This window comes from Varroa jacobsoni, unplaced genomic scaffold (genome assembly GCF_002532875.2).
Source record: "Varroa jacobsoni isolate VJ856 unplaced genomic scaffold, vjacob_1.0 scaffold_1287, whole genome shotgun sequence".
Taxonomy (NCBI): Eukaryota; Metazoa; Arthropoda; class Arachnida; order Mesostigmata; family Varroidae; genus Varroa; species Varroa jacobsoni.
In genome coordinates, this window is record NW_019214189.1 from 65,607 (window position 1) to 83,556 (window position 17,950).

The following is a 17,950-nucleotide window of genomic DNA, read 5'->3' on the forward strand; positions in this document are numbered from 1 at the left end:
ACATAGGCCGCTTGACAAAGATGAGCTTGCGACTGTCGTGAATGAAAGAGATCTTCCGATTCATGGTAAGCTGAGGACGAGAGTGTATCTACTGAAGAGCGGCATTACAAAAAACGATTAGGACGGGCTTCAGCTTGGATGAATAGGAAAAACATTGCTACAAGCCCCCTATTATCTTTATAAATAGCTACACAATGAACATTCTACATACTTGAAAAAAGTGCATATATAAGAAACGTATTGGGACGATGTAGCTGATAAATCAAATAATATAGATCTGCAGATCACACTTTTGGATTTGACGTTAGTTTATTTATGTGTTTGAAAAATAGCGTGAGAATTTCTCCCGATCAACACTCAATGATTCCCTTATTGATTGCATCTAATGATCACAAAGAGCTTCTTGAATCTTTGGTCTATGTTGTGGTTGTCGTCGTTTTACTTAACTGCTGCACTTAAAGACTTTTTAAAATTTCCGCCTCAATTTAAAGACGGCCAAAGTATTATGCCAAAAAAAACACTTTTTGTTGGTTAATTGTACAGATAACCGATTGCACCTCTAGAAAGACCTAGCATTAGCCTTTGAGATCTACGAGCAAGATGTGATAACATAATTCGATAACTGATCAAGTGAGAATATTGAAATTATAACAGTCCTTTTGTTACTTTAACGAGCTTGAGAGAACCAACGTTAGCAGGTATCTTTGTCCAATTCAACAAGCAAAACAAGTCCTGTGGACTACTCAGTTATACACGACTATTCTCTGGAGAAAAAACTGTCCTGCTTTTCGAAATCTGTTTTTTCTTATGTCAGTACACGGTGCCTGACAAACACCACGCGTTTCATTGCAGGTCTGTTGCTTGCGAAGGTAGAGTTTGTTCGTGAACGCAACCTACTGACAAAATCTTTCAAGAACCTTGAGCGCCAAAACTTAACAACTTATTTATTCCCCTGCCGATTTTTTTAAAGCCTGAATAGCCACTGTTTGATTGCAGTCATTGAATTTGCGTACTCTATAATAATCCACTGCCAAATACAGCGGAACAAGATGACGCGGTAATTATAAACATTTGTATAGATGAATATCATGTAGATTCGTCCTATTTCGCAATTGTAAATAATGGACACTTCCGTTCTGACGAAACAAGATAGAACAAAAGGAACTATGGGCCGGTACATTATAGCTCGAGGCTCCCGCGGAGGCCAGGTGGCGCCTGTCGCGTCCATACTGGGCACGAGCAAGAATAATTCGGGACAATGTCCATTGTTTGCGAGGGCCCTTGAATAAATGAGAACATGCATAAGAACACTACTATTAAAATTGCGTCGTATTATTCAATACGAATGGCGTCTCATAATTTGCAGAAGGGGTATTTAGCATAGTCCCTTTTCCTTGTCGTATACTAAGCGTGTCTTTTACCATAGACAATACGGGAAGCAATTTCCCAATTTGGAGGATAAAGTATAGCAGTTTCGATAATTTTTTTTTGTTTTTAGACTTAGATAGACTTTTCACAATTTTTTGTAATTTTGCGAAAATTCTATACGATTAAAAACCGAACTGTGTATTTTATTTCTACTTTAAATCAGTCAGGTGTTTGAAGCAATAAATAGCGAACTTTCGTGTTGATTATCGGATCGATAATCCCCGGAGCATAGGGGATATTCTACCCGAATTTTCAGAGAAGAAGTCCAAAAGCTTAAAGTCGCGCGCGTTATATCTAACTGATCCCGTTGGATAATGGTCGATGTTTGACGCCTTCATATTGCGACTGAATGTTTGTTGGCAATGAGCATAGTCAAGAAAATTGACATTAGCTTCGTATCAGACTATTGCCTCTACCGCTAATTGCGGGCTCTATGCAGTAGAGTGATACTACAGGTTCATTGTCGACGTAGAGCGACTAATTAGTCAGCATAGGAGCGGAATAGGCCACGGGCTTCTCCATCTTAACGATATCAGACCGCGTTTCTTTTCTTTTCCCCTTTATAAGTTTTCACCTCAGCAACTCCCATACATACATGTCTAAATGCTTCTATTAATTTAGTCCCCCATTTTTGTTTGAGCATGAATGCGTATCTAACATATGTCTATTCTCGCCGTATTCTATCCCTGTATTTCCCGTTTTCCCTCTAGTAACTAGCATCTCCCTAAGTCATTGATCTTTTCCGCTCTTCTCGGGGGCGCCACCTCTGTTCAATGTCTTTTCCCTTTGAATAAACGTATTCTTTTTTGTCCTCTTATTTTCCCCATTCCCTCAACGCCGTTCCATGCCGTTCGAGGCTCGTTCCTTGTTACACATTCTATCGACAACATCCAGTGAGGTGTTTTCTTTGATCATATGTTTGAAGGTCCGCGTCATTTCTCTCTCTGAAATCTTCTCTCTTTTTGAAGCATCTTCTTTGGGGAAGACGGGGAAAAGCGATTGTCCAGATACACACAGAAACGATGGTAGAACCACGGGGCCAGTGACGTAAGACGCTCCCTATTGTTGCATGTCGAATGTTAGTCGATATATCCCCGTTGAAACGCTTTGTCGTTCTTGCTGCAAAAACCTAAATCGCCCAATCTACATTACCCATCCCTCCCCTCCGCAAGATGCGCTATTCGCCCATTGCCGGTTACCAATGGGACTTCCCTTTTTGCGTTCCGCTTGCCGCTGCGTCGTTGTTCTGAATGGTCTCAGGGGGAGAGCATACCCCAGTAGCCTGAACTGTGGTGGGGTGGCTCGCGGCCTCAGCGCGAGCACGACGGCCGTCGGAGCGGCTGTTGAACCATGCAGATAGAGGGAAAATAGGAAAAAGAGGAAAATTATGACAGGAAACGATCCGTCTTCTTAAAACGTCGCTCATTCGCTAGAATGGCTGTGCGCTCGTTCGATCTCGTAGACTCCGTTGATTGAACACACGAACGAACAGACATTGACGCGTGCACTCGAAAATCGTAATTGCTTATTTAACGGATCCATCGCTGTTTACAGCCGTCATTAGATTGACGACTTTCTCGGACAATAGAACAGGTGAGGCAAAAGTCAGTGAGTCGCACTTTGCCTTATTGTACTCGCTTCTTGGCCTAATATCTGATATGCCTAAGGAAATATATGAGTATGTAAACGGGCGTGCACATGCACTGCTATTGAACCGGGCGAATTTTTTTAAGCAGACGTCTGTACGCTCACGTAATCCTGCAACGTAGTTGGTTTTTCTCGCTTGTATTCTCATAACGCTTGCGTTATTTCACGAATTGTAGTCTTATTAACGGGCAAAGTCTTTCGTTATCTATGCTATAGTAATGACTGTGGACGATTAGGTTCATACTTCCGGTCGGTAATTAGCGTAGCACCAGAGTAATTATAATTATACTATATTTAGAAAAACGTGACAATTTTTCTTGTTATCTAAATGGTCAAGATTAAAGGACTGTCATAGTACAGATAATAACATATATGTAATGAATGCTCCGAAATAACGTTCAAATCAAATGAATCTATAGCCTTCCTTAGAAGAAAGTAGGCATTCTCTTTTTGTCACCTTCATTTTGAGCTCTTCACCAACAGCAGCTTTTTAGGTAATGTCCGTTGGCATTGTTAAAATGCACGTATCAAACCCAGCGTTGGTGGTTTAGTCACTGATCGTCCCTTATCGCCCTCTGTCACTAGGTCGTTCATTTTCTACGGTAGACGCACCTGTACGTGTGCGCGTTTTATATACGTCTACCTTTTATGAGCAAGACAAGATCACGTTAAAGGCACTGATTTGTGACCTATGTAATTCTCGCTGTATAGTAGTTCAACATATGGGTCATATATATACACCAAGGTTATTAGCTGACGTCGACCTATCAATTTTCCCCTTAGAACGGGTTTCAATTATGGCTAATGCAAATACTTGCGACACACCGTGATTGTGCTTATGCTGTGAGAAAGCTGGCGCACTGTTAAAAAGGGGTTACAAGACAGATTGCATCTGTGATTTTGTGGGTGATATGATGAAAAGTCTTTTCAGCAGCCTATAACTTACCAGCTGTTCCCGCTCGTAGAAGCTGACTAAGGTAATCTCAACTTACGCCACTCTGGACTCCGTGGAAAGTGTTTGTACTCAATCAGATAGGCCATTTTCCCTCAGATTACACTGTCTTACTGTTTCCATCGTCTATTTGATTAAATATTTGTCCCCGTTGGTGGTAAATCGCGCTTGCATCCTCTTCTTCATTTGGACATTCAGTTAGATCAAGCAAATCAAATGGTTTTACGCTAAAATTACAAATAGTGGGATTATTATGAAATGGGCCTCTTAGGCATGGTGTTTCGGCCATTTTCTACGTCAGTTTTCGAATATTTCTTCACCACACTTGAATAGGTTATTAAATTTTAATCCTCAAGTTTATTCTTTTTTAAATTATGTAAAGAAGCTTTCGCAGTAAATTCAGCGGCCCAAAGCATCATTAACTTTCAACTCCAAACGGAACCAAAATTAAAAAAGCAGGACGCAATTCTAAAGATGTACATTACTCGGCTGGCGGAACACACTTCTCTGATGTACTAATAGGTAAGCTTAGCGAATCTAAATGACAACGTTTTTCTCACCTCATGAGCACGTTTTTATTTATTTTTTTTTTGGTTCTATGTACCGTGAACTGCTGCGACGGCACCATATCCAACTAGGTACCTCCGGCTTTTTTTTACGGTAGCTCGAGAAATAAGTAAACCATAAGGGAAAATAAAAGAGCGGTCGAGGCAGAATGCGAAAGTGCAAAAGAGGGGAACAGAAAAAGACTATCCCAGCTTGTAGTTGAAAACCACGCTTCCAGATGCTGGCAGCAGTTCTGTCACTGTCGTGCTTGTATTGCTGAAGACTCTAACATCTCTTCATGGCCCACAAAAGAAACGCCCACTGCGCGAGTAATGCCGGCCGAATTAAAAACTTCATAACGACCTACTGCGTCTGACAACTGCAAACGACTGCTCTTCAGGGGCTGAAAAACAAGTACGAAACGCTGGCGTCCACAACCCACGCTAAGCCACACTGCATAGTGTCCACGACTCGGATCAACGAACGAAGAGATGGTGTAGGGGCACGAGGATAGAATTGCTGCTCCTACTGCCCCTGTGGGACGATGGCTGTATAGGGTCATCGTACTTAAGAGCTATAGCGGTTGTACTAGATAGGATGAAGATCATGTTGTTTTTTTTTTATGAGAAGCGATGACAACGCCAGCCGTTTCTGCTGGGCCGTCAACGATCTGGTGGTCGTAAGTTTAAAAACACAGCTTCTCTGTTAGATTCATCTGAACCGCAGTTCTTATGTTTTGCACAATCGTCTGTCAGTACGAGTCATCGTGAGATGATCAATGCTAATATTTTTGCGAAACTGTCGCCGTCTGCACTTTCTAACAAAGATTCTAATCGCAAATACCCTCAAAGGTCCCCAAGTATCGTGAGATTCTAATAGACATTTCATCAGATAATCTACTATAGTGCAGACTTAATACCTCCGTAGTGGTACCATGCCATAATAACACTAACGTACATTCCCAAAAAATGCAGAAAAACAGTGTCAACCGTATGGGCGATCTACCCGCCTCATTGTTTGTCTTTCGAAACCGCTCTCAGTCTGTTCAGCCTGAAAATAGTTCCGATCATAACGTCTATGTCGTTTGGAAGGATACCACAATGAAGAACCCCGAACAATTAAATCGCATCAAAGCCTCTTTCCTCCTCAAAGGAGCTCTGGGGCTACACATGGCGACCTAAAATCGCCTTCCGACTTGGCACTGCTTTCTGAAGACCTACATCATCGCTTTGAGCTCTCAGCAACGGAAGTCCTGGGGAAGCAACCTTAAAAGCTGGGGAGAAAAATTTGCGCAGATTGATGGGAATTTCTTTGCTTCGGGTGTGATGACTAACAACGGGTGAAAACAGGCGAATGACTCGCTAAACGACTTGTTTTATCGCTAACAGGCCCCAGCGCAAACTCTGTAGGAAACCGAGGGGAAACAAACTTGATGTTACTGTATTTACTTTAGACGCGAAAGAAATCGTGATAGATATCATGTCGCTTAACAAGAGCACCATATGGCACAAAGTGTTTTATGTTCTATATACTCACACTGATTTTGGGAGATTGTGTTGTGGTTTGATCTGTACGTAAAGAATGTTGGCTACAACTGACAGAGACGAATAAATAAACTTAAAATCGAATATTTACTTTAATACGAGCGTAAGAAAATTATAACTTGCAACCTAGCATAACAAATAAAGCTTCGCTTCGTTTTTTCTTCTTTTATTTTTACTTCACAAATCTAGAAAACTCGTCTTACTGGAATTGCCGACCCACTCCGCTATCAAGTCATTAAGCTTATTTCAGGCGCGGCGATAGCAGCGGCAGTAGCAGCTTTAAGATTATTTAATCTGGCTGCTTTGAAAACAGGCCCGCGGCCATGAAGCGTCTTACGCGGAGCATTCATAAGTCGATCTCGCAAGCACTTTCTCTCCTGGGAAGCTCTAGCTCTCCCATCCATCCACTGCTGTAGTTTGTAGCGGATATCCTAGAAGAAAACTGACTGTACGATGTAGAATATTTTTCTATTTTCATTTTACTTACCTGGATGCTTGGCGAATAAGCAATCTGTCGACCGCCAGGTAAGGCGGGATTTTCGTTCCCTGTTACTTTGCAACCTCTGTCGACTTCCTCTTTTATTTTTTTCTTCTTTATGCTTTGTCTTCGTTTCTCTCATCACTTAGGCTCTTCCGTTCCATTTTTGCCGCCTCTGGTCATGGACGTTTTACGTTTCACATGGCGTCTTTCGTCAGCCTGTCGCAAACCATACCATTTTGCTGTACGTCGGCGTCCCAAGCTCTCTCTCACAGGTAGTGGCAAGATCTTTGCGCCTAACTTGCAAGCCTGTCTGCCAGCTAGATCCCGTTTAGTTAAGGTAATCCCCCAACGGTGACGGATTTTTAGCCTTTTTCTAAAAGTTTCACCCTAACGTGCTTCTTTTAGTCCCTTTTCTGCGTTCCATGCACTTTTAGCGCAGGAGGAACGCAGGCAAAGAACGCAAAAAGCAGTTCTATGACTGCCAATGGTCTAGACACATTGCCGGCGTTTTGCTTAGAAAAAGCTCGCTCAAGCTTTTTCGTGGACTTCAAGTCGCTCGATTGTCGGCTTGCAGTCAGCAATCCTTGGGGAATCCAACTTCAAGCTTAAACAACGAAAGCCCAGGAACATAGCACAACGAATCCAGAAGTTAGAAGCCAGAGACCTAACGTTTAACAGAAAAAGGAAGCGGAGTGTAGCAGCATCTATCGGAGGTTCCCCTCATTGTCCGCTGTTTTGTCCACTGTGTTTTCCTTGCTGGCTGGCGTCACCAAAAATAAACGAACTTTCCTTTTGCGTTTCCCTACTCTGATTACGCAGAGCGGTAGCGAAGGACCTCAGCGGAACAGTCAGCCGGCCGGCGACAGCTGATGGGCCCGATCTAGCGCAGATCTAATCCTAAGCGGAGCCCTTTTTCCCTCTTCCCTCGTAGCTGCACTTGGTACCTCGTTGTTCGACTGTGGGCCACCAGTGAGTGATCCTAATCCCGTGGACTCGATCTTGTCGGCTACGGCGGGAAAACGGTGGAGATGGTGGCAGGGGTTGATCCTGCTAAACGTGCCACTTGCCATTGTTGTGTGTCTTGTTTCACTTCGTACAATCGCACAGACTGGGCAAATAAGACACTTTAACAAGCCCCTTTCGGCCTTCATCCTCGCTATCTCTCTTTTATTTCCCTTCGTATATGTCGCGACGTCTGCTTTCCCCTCAGCCTCTCAAGGGTCTGCTTCATCTAAGGCAAGTCCAGCCCCGGTTGATTGGCAGTTACAAAGCAAATCCATTTGATGCAAGCCTCGAGGCTTCCTTCTTGCTTCTACTGCTACAAGAGCGGCCGGTGCGACAACTGCCGGCAACCGAAGCTAGGCGATGGAGGTTTGGCGTCGACCTAACTCCCCCATCGGGATTCATGGGTCTAAAGTCTCCACTGCTCAATGTCCCCCTAAGGACAGCCGAAGCAACAGAACAGGCTAGGGGAGTGAAGTTATGAGGGCAAGAAGTCTTTGGCACTAGTATCCTAATAATAAGCCGCGCCTTCTACCGTAGACTAAACGTTCGCGCTCCCTACTCTCGTTCGCTCCTTTCACCTGCCATCCCGCAACGTCTTCACTCTCTACGGAGAATAAATCCGGCGAGATAAATTCCGTGAAAATTCCAAAACTGCCACTTGATGATGCCATGCTATGGTATACTACTATTGTGACAGGTTCTAGATTGTAATATAGACTACTAAAATAACCAATTTTAGCATATATTCGCATCATTGATGGAGCTAAGTTCAGCATTTACTGGTTCTAGATAAACGAATTTTTGTTCGAGATCATTCCGTTTGGAACTGCTATAAGATCGACCAATTTGGTGCCTGTTCGTGAACTCCTCTAATTTGTAAGTAGTACCCGTTCAATTTCTAGTCAGTACATACTTTGGAGACTAATAATCTAAGTAGAGAATGCGTAAACCAGGTGACCAAAATGTAACAATATTTATCAGGTCTTTATAAAGTCAGATTGTCTTCTACTGGGCGGTCTAACATATTAATCGATAACCCGCAGGTAGAAATAAAAAAATCAAATAAATTCTGTCTAGGAATGTTCCATAATGAAGTGTCCCCAATCTATTATGGTCTTCAAGTGGCAACCAAAAAGAAAGTTTAATAATAGAACAAGACTACCGTTGCTGAGCTTGAGAATCATTGACTTACCGAAACGATAGTCATTTTTCAAGAATAACTTAATAGAACATTTTTGACCAAGAATATGGGTCCCGCTTGCACGGCGAATCGTCACGCAACCTATAGTTGCGAGCAGTTAATGGAACTGCCACACGTGCTCGGCACAATTCGGAGTAGAGCTACAGGATAGCTTCGGAGAGCAAAATGTCAAGCAGAAGATTGTCTAGGGTTTATAACCAAAGAAGAGTTTAAAGCCCAAGAAGTGGCTTCGCCTTTAGGGCAATACGCATCAATACATATCATTGTTGCATACCGACTAATCATCGTTGCATGGCAATCGGTCATTTCAGGAGAAAACTAATACTAAAAAAGTCGAATATGAAACCACGAAGCCTGTTTATACATAAAGCAATCAAAACAACGAGAAATCGCAATTATATAACAAATAATTTAGGAGTAGGCATTATATTCCGTTGAAGCTCGACATTGACATAAAAAAAACAGTAGTACTATAATCGTTCCTTCAAAATTCAGTAAAATTTTTTTATCTTAAATATCTCGAAGAAAATTCACCCATACGTACGAATTAAACTCCGTTCTCCAAACACGGTCAGCAAAGCACTAGAAATAAAAAGCGTATGGTCTATTCCTAAAAGAAACACTATTTTCGTGACCCTGGTGACAGATAGATCGATACAAGCACTTGCCACGTTGATAAGCAAAGTTATACCATGTTTTTAGCTCGATTCAACGACGACACTATGTATCGCAGCACAGATTACGAGATTGTTTGCCTTTTTTAGTTGATCGTGAAGGAGGTGAGATCTTAGAAATACATTGTGGTCTAAGTTTGAGTGCAAGCATAGACAAACTAGAAGCTAGTCATGTGGTAAAACACCTAATGGGGATGCCGAACGTAAAACTCGACCAGTGATGAAAACAGATGATGAGGTTTTGGTATATGCCCAGTTGGAGTCTTCAACTATAATTTAAATGAATAACCAAGAAAATATGATTGGTTATCGTTCAAAATCCGAAAATGTAAAAAAGCTGCTAGAGAAACGCGGAACGCTTGTAGTACCATCATACGTATACTATCTTCTTTCTTATAGAGGTGGGAATGGCTGTTTGTGATGCCATAAGGACTTGGAAGATATTTATGGAGCAGATGCACAACCCATCAAAAAAACGGTCTACGGTTCGAAAGATCAGAGACAGCCCGCTCTTCTAAGATCTTAAACAACCATTGACTACAACAACACTGACAGCTCTCATACAAGATCACCGCCAAGTCATCGGTTTTACCAGGGCCTATTCGGCAATCAAGCAGGAGAAATAAGATTCAATTTCCAGTTCCCTTCTCTACTGAAAAATGACATATATACACGTACACTAACCTATGTACGTGGAGCATAATAAGAATAGAAAAATCAAATTTTATACAAATGTAACGTATTTATTGCTAGCTTATATCATAGAAATACGTCAGAATTTCAATTAATTTGCAGTTGCGCAGCTTTAAGGTGACGCAGACGGATAGTTAGTTCATCGAAGCCGATCGAAGTCTTGAAGTGGCCGGCACATCGACCAGCATTCCATACTTTATTTGATGTATCGATATTTTGTGGAGCAAATAGTACTTGATGAAACGGACCTGAATCTTCTTAAACATTTTACTTGGCTGAGAAGCCTCATATGAACTATGGAGGACTTGTTAATGCCGTTCCGATTTCTTAACCTACCGACAGCGAAAACGGCAAATTCAAAGCCAAGCTAAATCTGACTAAAATCGATGTAACGAAGCTAGAAAATTACTGAAAAGTCTACGTTGCTTGTTTATTGATTCATGTTTAGGCTACAATACATCTAATTAGAAATGCTACACCAAAGTTTACGATGTCTTCTTCAGTTCTGGACCTTAAGAAAGATCCGTATGAAGAGTTAGTGAAAAAAGCTTTGAGTGTATGTAGATGGCCCTTTAACACCGTAGCACATAGACATACTCCGGTCTCATTCACGGTAACGAATGCCCTGAACCTGTCAGCTGCGAAGGAGTCTAGTTCGAATGACTTTAACTGAATTTATTAACCGATGCATAGTAAATAAGGGTCTTTATTTAATTAGATGTACATTATATTCCAGTGGCTTCGGCATCGTCAACAAGCGGAAGCAGCTCGGGATGAAGTAGCACCCGAGGCTAATGGGCAAGATAGCATAAATCTGTCGGCCGGCAACGAAAGCGCCTGTGCGGTGTCCTGGAACTCCGCTCTTCGACTCGCGATATGGAGCCTTGAGTGTGTGAAGATTACTACGAAATCCGGCAACCTATGTAGCACCAATACGTTAAGAATATATACAGCTCTCACAGCAAGAACTCAACCATTTTTTTTTTTACTATTATGAAGGAGAAGGCGTTGATTTATATTAAGTGGCATTATAAACAACAACTGCATAACGCATTCGATATAATAATCAACTAATAATAATTGTTATTATTATATACCGAAATTAGATACAAGCATTGGTTAATGTGTTTGGTTAAATGATAGTTCTGCTTAAATAGGATTTTCATGCATGATATTTTAACATGGTTCCTTTTTAAACGATTTTGTTTGTAAGGTATCAATGATGAGTTTTTTAAAGATGCTCATTGACCAAAATCGGACCAATCTACATTAAACGAGAGTCTCATAAGGTCTTTGTTTGTGGCCAGTATGATTTATTTATATACTACTAATAGGAGCATAACAGAGGCAAGCGCGGCATAACGTCGCGTCGCACAGTTGTGTTGCAGAATAAACAGCAGTCAAAGGCACACAATTAATTGGAACGGGCCGTTTTTACGTGTCTGGAGTTCTAGACATACGATAAATTTACAGGAATTATATGCTCTCATGTTTATATATTCACGCTTTTGTTTGTGCACTTCATGGACATGCGGTTCCAACGACTTCAGTTCTCTTATCAAGCAGACCAGGTCTGGTTAAGGTAACGGACGAGGCTAAGGAGAAGGATAGCGTGAGCCTGTCAAATAGTAACTGCTGCGCCTGTGTGGATTCTACCACCAACGGGGCCTCGGTCTCATAATCATATGATTAATAATACGTTGTTGTATGCCTGTCTGTATTATGTGTGTGCTTTTTGTTTTTAGAACATTATTACCATTGACTGGTTCATTTGTCTTCTAGCTTGGTTACTGCTAGAATGTCACGCTCACCCTTTCGTACTAATGTAATGTCTATTTACATAACGCATCGCATATAATAGTGTATGCAGTCTGTGTATGTATGTATGTATGTATGTGGCAGGAAACACTGCTAGTAAACACAAAATCAGCAGATAAGTGTAAACTTCAGTTGCATCAACGTATTCACCTATGTTTACTCCGTAAATACACGATATGCATATAAGAACGTACTTCTTTCATGTGCTTAGTGTTAATTAAGTGCTGCGTCAGCACTACACGTGTTCCTTATAATCGACACCAAAAGCCATGATAACAAAACAGTTCGCAACTCTATCGTAGAATAGTCCTGATACAAAAACGTTATGTGTAACAACACTTCGAAGAGGCGATGGACGTCACGACGATACCGTTTCAATAGAGAAGGACACGAAAAAACGTACATTTTCCGTATTTATTAGTGCTCAAAAAATTATATATTTTTTTTATTTAGACGCGTTACACCTCCTCCATGTCCTATCAGCCCCGGCAGTCTCGAGAACTCTCAAATTTAAGCGGCCTTCCAATGCCGATAGAAATGCTCATGATTCAATTGAATCTCAGAGTACAGCTCACGGAGTGATTTTTTCAGCTGACCGCCCTAGCGCCTTCGGCTGTCGCAGTTGAAAGTCATGACCCACTATCAACTCTTTTAAGAACCAGCAAGCGTACGAAATTTTACATCGGCGTCTCGTCGTTGTCGATGCTTTGTTTGTTTTCATCGTGACTCCTGTGGAAGGCTGACGACTTCGTCGCAGTAAATGCCATGCGCTCTTTGATATTCAACTTTGAAGAGCGATGCCTTATGAGTCTATCGGCTGACTATTGATTCTTCGACACCGTTACAACAGCGTGCAGCTGCGTCACCTCCTGGACTTTTAGTCGTTCTGACGTGTCATCGACCATCACACTATCGTGATTACTCTATTCGCCGTAGCTTCTTGCGATCACACCACTTTTTTCTAGTCTTATATTGGCATTAAGCATCGTTAATTCTCGAGGCGATCTTCGCCGGTAGTTTATAGTCGTTTGCTTGGATGCCACGTTGCGAGAGGCTTTCATAAATTCAGTGCAGCTGACCTTCACTAATATACGACGAAGTAGCTGCTTCGTATCCCAATGCCCATATAACAACAGCTTTCTATAACTTTCCTCTAGCCACTGGCGTCAACTGCTGCATCAACCCCAGTTCGTTTTTCCGTTCCGGCGATTTCCACTATGTAGCCCTATTTTAGAACCATTCCTTCGTTGATGACTAGCGCGCAGGATCTGACTAGCGTTCGACCGTCTAAAATTTAACGCCCGTGATGGTGTACTGGGAACGTGTTCGCCTACTAAACTTAGGGATATACGAGGTGGTCTAGGTTCGAAAGCGGACGACTTGTTCTGGAAGCCGCTATCCCTCTAAAGCAACGCTTAACGGCAGCGCTGGACGAAACAACTCAATACATTCATACATTGACTATCTGAAACTTGAAAAATACCCCGTTGCGAAAGCGCTTAGGAAAGGTATTTAAAGGGGATCAAACAGTACTTTAATGCGACCTCTGATCATAACGATATGTCGTAAAAATACAACAAGCCCGACTCAAAGCCAAGAGAAGTATTGCTTCTGCTTTTCCTTGTCCAATCAACTTTTATCTTTGGTTTTTTTTCGTAGTCGCATTAGCCCAATGCGAAAGGCCCTATGGGGTTAGGCTCGTCCTTTTTTTATTAGTCAGAAACAACGTATCTTTCCTTTTTTTTTACATCGCCCTTTTCTCTTCTCGTGTTGCCGTCGCACAGTAGCGATAACCACACCATCAAGGCGGCCACAGCCCAAGCGACCAAAGAATAATAATGATGGCAATGATTTACCGATTATAAAGTTGATGATGATAAAGGGGACCGCCACCTATGATAAGATAACACGAAAGTCTGCAGCGGCGTTCAGTACTGAGCGAACCTTGTGCTTCCTCGACGATGTCCTGTTTCGCTCTCTCCCTGAGCCCTGCTATTCTTCCTCTCTTTCTCTCGCCCATTTCTGAGATTTTGTTTCGTGTTGCTTGAATTATACTGCTATAGCGTTTTAGTATAAAATTGATTCGACAGAACGAAATATGAAGAGTGCACAGCGGGGGACTCCGTACCAAATCGACTGTACGATGATCGACATGCAGCCATTAAGGATGGGGACATATACAAGAAGACACGATGTCGTCGATAGTGATTCCCATAATAGTGAGGATAATGGCAAAAAGTCGCCTTGTTAAAAAAATATACTTGACGAATCCTTTCGGAGATGCAGCCCATGCCGACGGCTGTGTAACACAGTAACCTAATAATAGATGTATGAGTAGAAGAAGAAAAAAGGTGCTGACACAGATAGTAAATTCAAATATTTAAGATTACGTGACAAAGTTGATTTTTGTTTATGGTGGCTATATATGTGTTGTTCTGGTTGCCTGGTAGAGTATGCAAATAGAATGATGATAATACTGACGATGAATAACACAGGGATCAAGAATGATAGCAATCGGAGTCGTCGTGGTGGTCTGTGTGTTAAGGTCTATGGATCCCTGCGCGGCACTTCGGCCTAACCTAACGAAGAAGCTGGAAAATAATTGTAGACACATGACGCTTTTGGTACTTCAACGCAGCGGCACGCTTTAGAAACGATTCGTGAATCATTCACTCTACGTAACCGTTTCGAACATTATAGTATAGAAATTGTGCCTATTAGTCGCAGCGGTAAAAAGTTCTGAATCAACTTATCGGCCTATTTTCAAAGTTGCCCTGTGGTTTCTTAGCGAACACTTTGGTTAGCATCAAATAGCAAATTGTTTTGCTGTGTAAGTAATTGTAATCTTAAACGCCTCGACTTTCACGTCCGGTAACGCCGTTAGGCACTCCATCGGACGGCTGGTTACCGATGTCAAACATAGTGTTCCTATCAGCCGTCTGAAAGTTAGTGGTCTGAAGTAACGCTTACCAGTTTATGTACGGACGTAAAACGCAAGAGACATTTTTAAATATCGTAATCCCTACCGATGATCTTCAAATAATAAAATTATATCTGGAACCGACCCCTTAATACTTAAGACGTTGTAATATAAAGCTAAGGTATCCAGGTATTTTTTTTAATACTCATCGTTCGGATGTACGTTTATCTACACGGCGACGACTATACAATTTTCGAAAACGTGGAGTTTAGCTCTAATCAGCAGAGCAGCTGCACCGTTATACTGCCTTAGGTGCCTAAGCACCTCACAGCTATATTACTGAAGCGCTTCACTTAGAAAGTAAAAAGATCACGCTCTCCGCTGTCCTTCACTTGATGAGGCTGCCCCAAGAAGGGCACAACATGATAGCCTACATGCACAGACGTTGGGCATATGATATAAAGCCTTATTAAGCAGCGATAACGCGTAATGGCTGCTGATCACGGCGTACTCAGCATTAGAATCTGCATTTTATTATTGGAGATTGAAGATACGAGCGAGTCCGGGCACTTCTAGCCGGGCTGAAGGAACTTCAGGCTAGTCATGAAAGGACAATGTAAGGTTGGTGACCACAGTGGTCCAGCTTGGTCCATAAAACTAGGCCAGGATCAATATTCATAGTCACTTCGTCATGACACATACATGGACCCATTCTCCTACCTAGGTGCACGACAAAAAGTTTCTACGTAAAACCTTATGTAAATTATATCAGACATTATATGAAATGTTTCGAAGGCGTCACATAAAAATCCGAGCAGAGCCATATTGTCAAGGTATCGTTTTGTTCAGCCATTTTTATAACATCCTACTAAGTAATAGAATAACAAATTAGATCTAATTAGTTAGATCCAGTCTAGTTAGACCTGTCTATTTTCTTAGTAAATATACTTGCAAGTTAGCAGCGTACGTACCTAAGTGCTCGTCGTATACGTTCTTATAATACGAGTGGTCATTTACAAACCCATTACGTTAATGATCCAGCATTATGACGATGCATTTGAGCAAGGCTTTGATTATTAATATGGTCAGTGAAGCACATAAGCCACAATTACCAACCTAGAAGAGGATGTTGCAAAAGAAGGACCAGATTTATGCACTCGATTCAAAGCCTTTCTATTTAAGCGCCTCATTTGCCTAATCAGCTATTTGTGCATGTTCTAAACTCTGTTTAATACATGTATTTATGTGTAACATATACCGAAAGGGTAAATAACGTTGCCGTCCATTGAACTACTCCACGTGACTACACTTGTAGTAGCTATGTTCTGTCGACAGTTAGATTCAAAATGTTCGTTAAGGTTACAGAAACCTAAGGTTCTTCGTATATATATGCATCAAAAAACCTGCTTCAGTATCGAGTATTACCACGCAGTCAGATCGGCTTTTACCAAGTCATGTACACATCTAGCTTAAATGTATCAGTGACAACAAACTTTCAGTCCTAGACAACAAAAGGCAGAATACGAGATTCAAATTGATAGCGAGTTTTTTAGGCCGGTGGTAGGACCGTAATGTTGCTTATATTACAGAAGGAACGGAACAGACGAAGGCAGAAGCGATTTGCAGTAGATTGATTCGGAACGAAAATATCAAAAGCGCCTATAACAAACCGTTACATCACACTACTTCTAGCTGACGCAACTTAATATTTAGCTAGAACGCCTATTTGAATAAATTAAACTACGTTTAATAGGTGTTCCTGAGCTGCCGCGTCTAAAGTCTACATCAGTACGAACACAATGACTTTCGATCGTGGCTATCTAATTCCGTTAACCAGCTATTTAGCTATTCGTATTGTTTTGCTAAGGATCCTTTTCATAATAAATCGAATACTCTTTTTTTAAAGTATCAAGATAATGTTTACAAGCACCACTGGGGGAAACGATGTCACTAGCGCAGTGAATCAGGGTCTTGAGCTTGTCCAGCCTTTTAATAAAAGATCGTGTATACTCAATGCGTGATTTTTGAACATATTGCTTTAGCTGTAACAATTTCAACCACTGAAGTTCGTGCTACTGGACTTTTCCTTTTAGTATTGTTCAAAGGTAGGACGTTAATACCGAAGCCCCTTGCGATTGACTATGTAAAAAACATGTCCTGTAGCATATCTTGGCTACTATTTGTGTTGATCGTATTATCACCTGATAATTATCTGGCTTATATTATACGCTTGCACACTTACATTTCACTCAATGGCAATGTTTGTCGTTGGCGATATGATAGTAATAAAGTGCATATTTGACAAGGCTGAATGAAAAGGCCAAACTAGCTCTACCGTTACTACTTGCTATACAACACGTGTGAGCAAACAAATAACGATGTTGGCTCAAATATAATTGTTTACACAAAGTAGACTTGATGCACAGTTTATAATATTACATAAGATGGTGTGCAATCCAACCTACCAGCCAAATAGTAACCCAGGAACTATTATATTAAGTGAATGTCTTAATTCATCGCGTACCATTCTAACCCACAAAACGTTTCCTTCATATATTCGCTCCCTGCCAACTACTGGACGAGCTCTCACCAACGGCATCCGTATAAAGGCATTTATTGAATCGAGGAACAATGTCCTTTTCCGTAGGTCTATTCCAATGATCTATCACAACAAGGCTTTTCATCAGCCGTCTTGAGGGATCATGACGTACTTTTATGTCTAACTAACTACGCCTGCACACATATACGCAGATATGTGTGTGCATGTATGTCTGTGAACGTCTGTATGTACAGCATATGTAGATCAACCACACACTTAGTGTGGCCGCTATAAACCACCCAATGTCATTTTGAGTCCTGTCAATTTAGTTTGCTGCTGTATGCCTCAACCGCTGTCCGTACGGCTATACTAGCTGAGCATGACGCCTGTGTGGGTGTGAGCAGCAACCCGGGCCTTTGATGGGGGAGGAAGGAGGGGGGGGGGTAGTACTCAGCTAGGCGGCCCCGGTTCGACCTCGGCTAGCTCCGGGCTCTTACTGGAG

General features: G+C 41.7%; 1 protein-coding gene across 5 annotated transcripts in view; it reads left to right on the forward strand.

Annotated features, from left to right (window-relative positions):
- Positions 1-12,029, forward strand: part of LOC111268450 (P protein) — a 53,955-nt gene extending 41,926 nt beyond the window's left edge. For 2 of the 5 annotated variants that reach the window (XM_022847441.2, XM_022847433.2), the window contains one exon: positions 10,908-12,029. In XM_022847441.2, the coding sequence (XP_022703176.1) occupies positions 10,908-10,948 (41 nt within the window). In that variant the 3' untranslated portion in view covers positions 10,949-12,029. Of the gene's footprint in view, positions 1-6; positions 66-852; positions 1,343-8,392; positions 8,480-10,907 lie in introns of those variants that run through there. The other 3 variants (XR_002685232.2, XR_002685234.2, XR_002685233.2) reach the window with 3 other exon arrangements.
- The last annotated feature ends 5,921 nt before the right edge of the window (positions 12,030-17,950 follow it).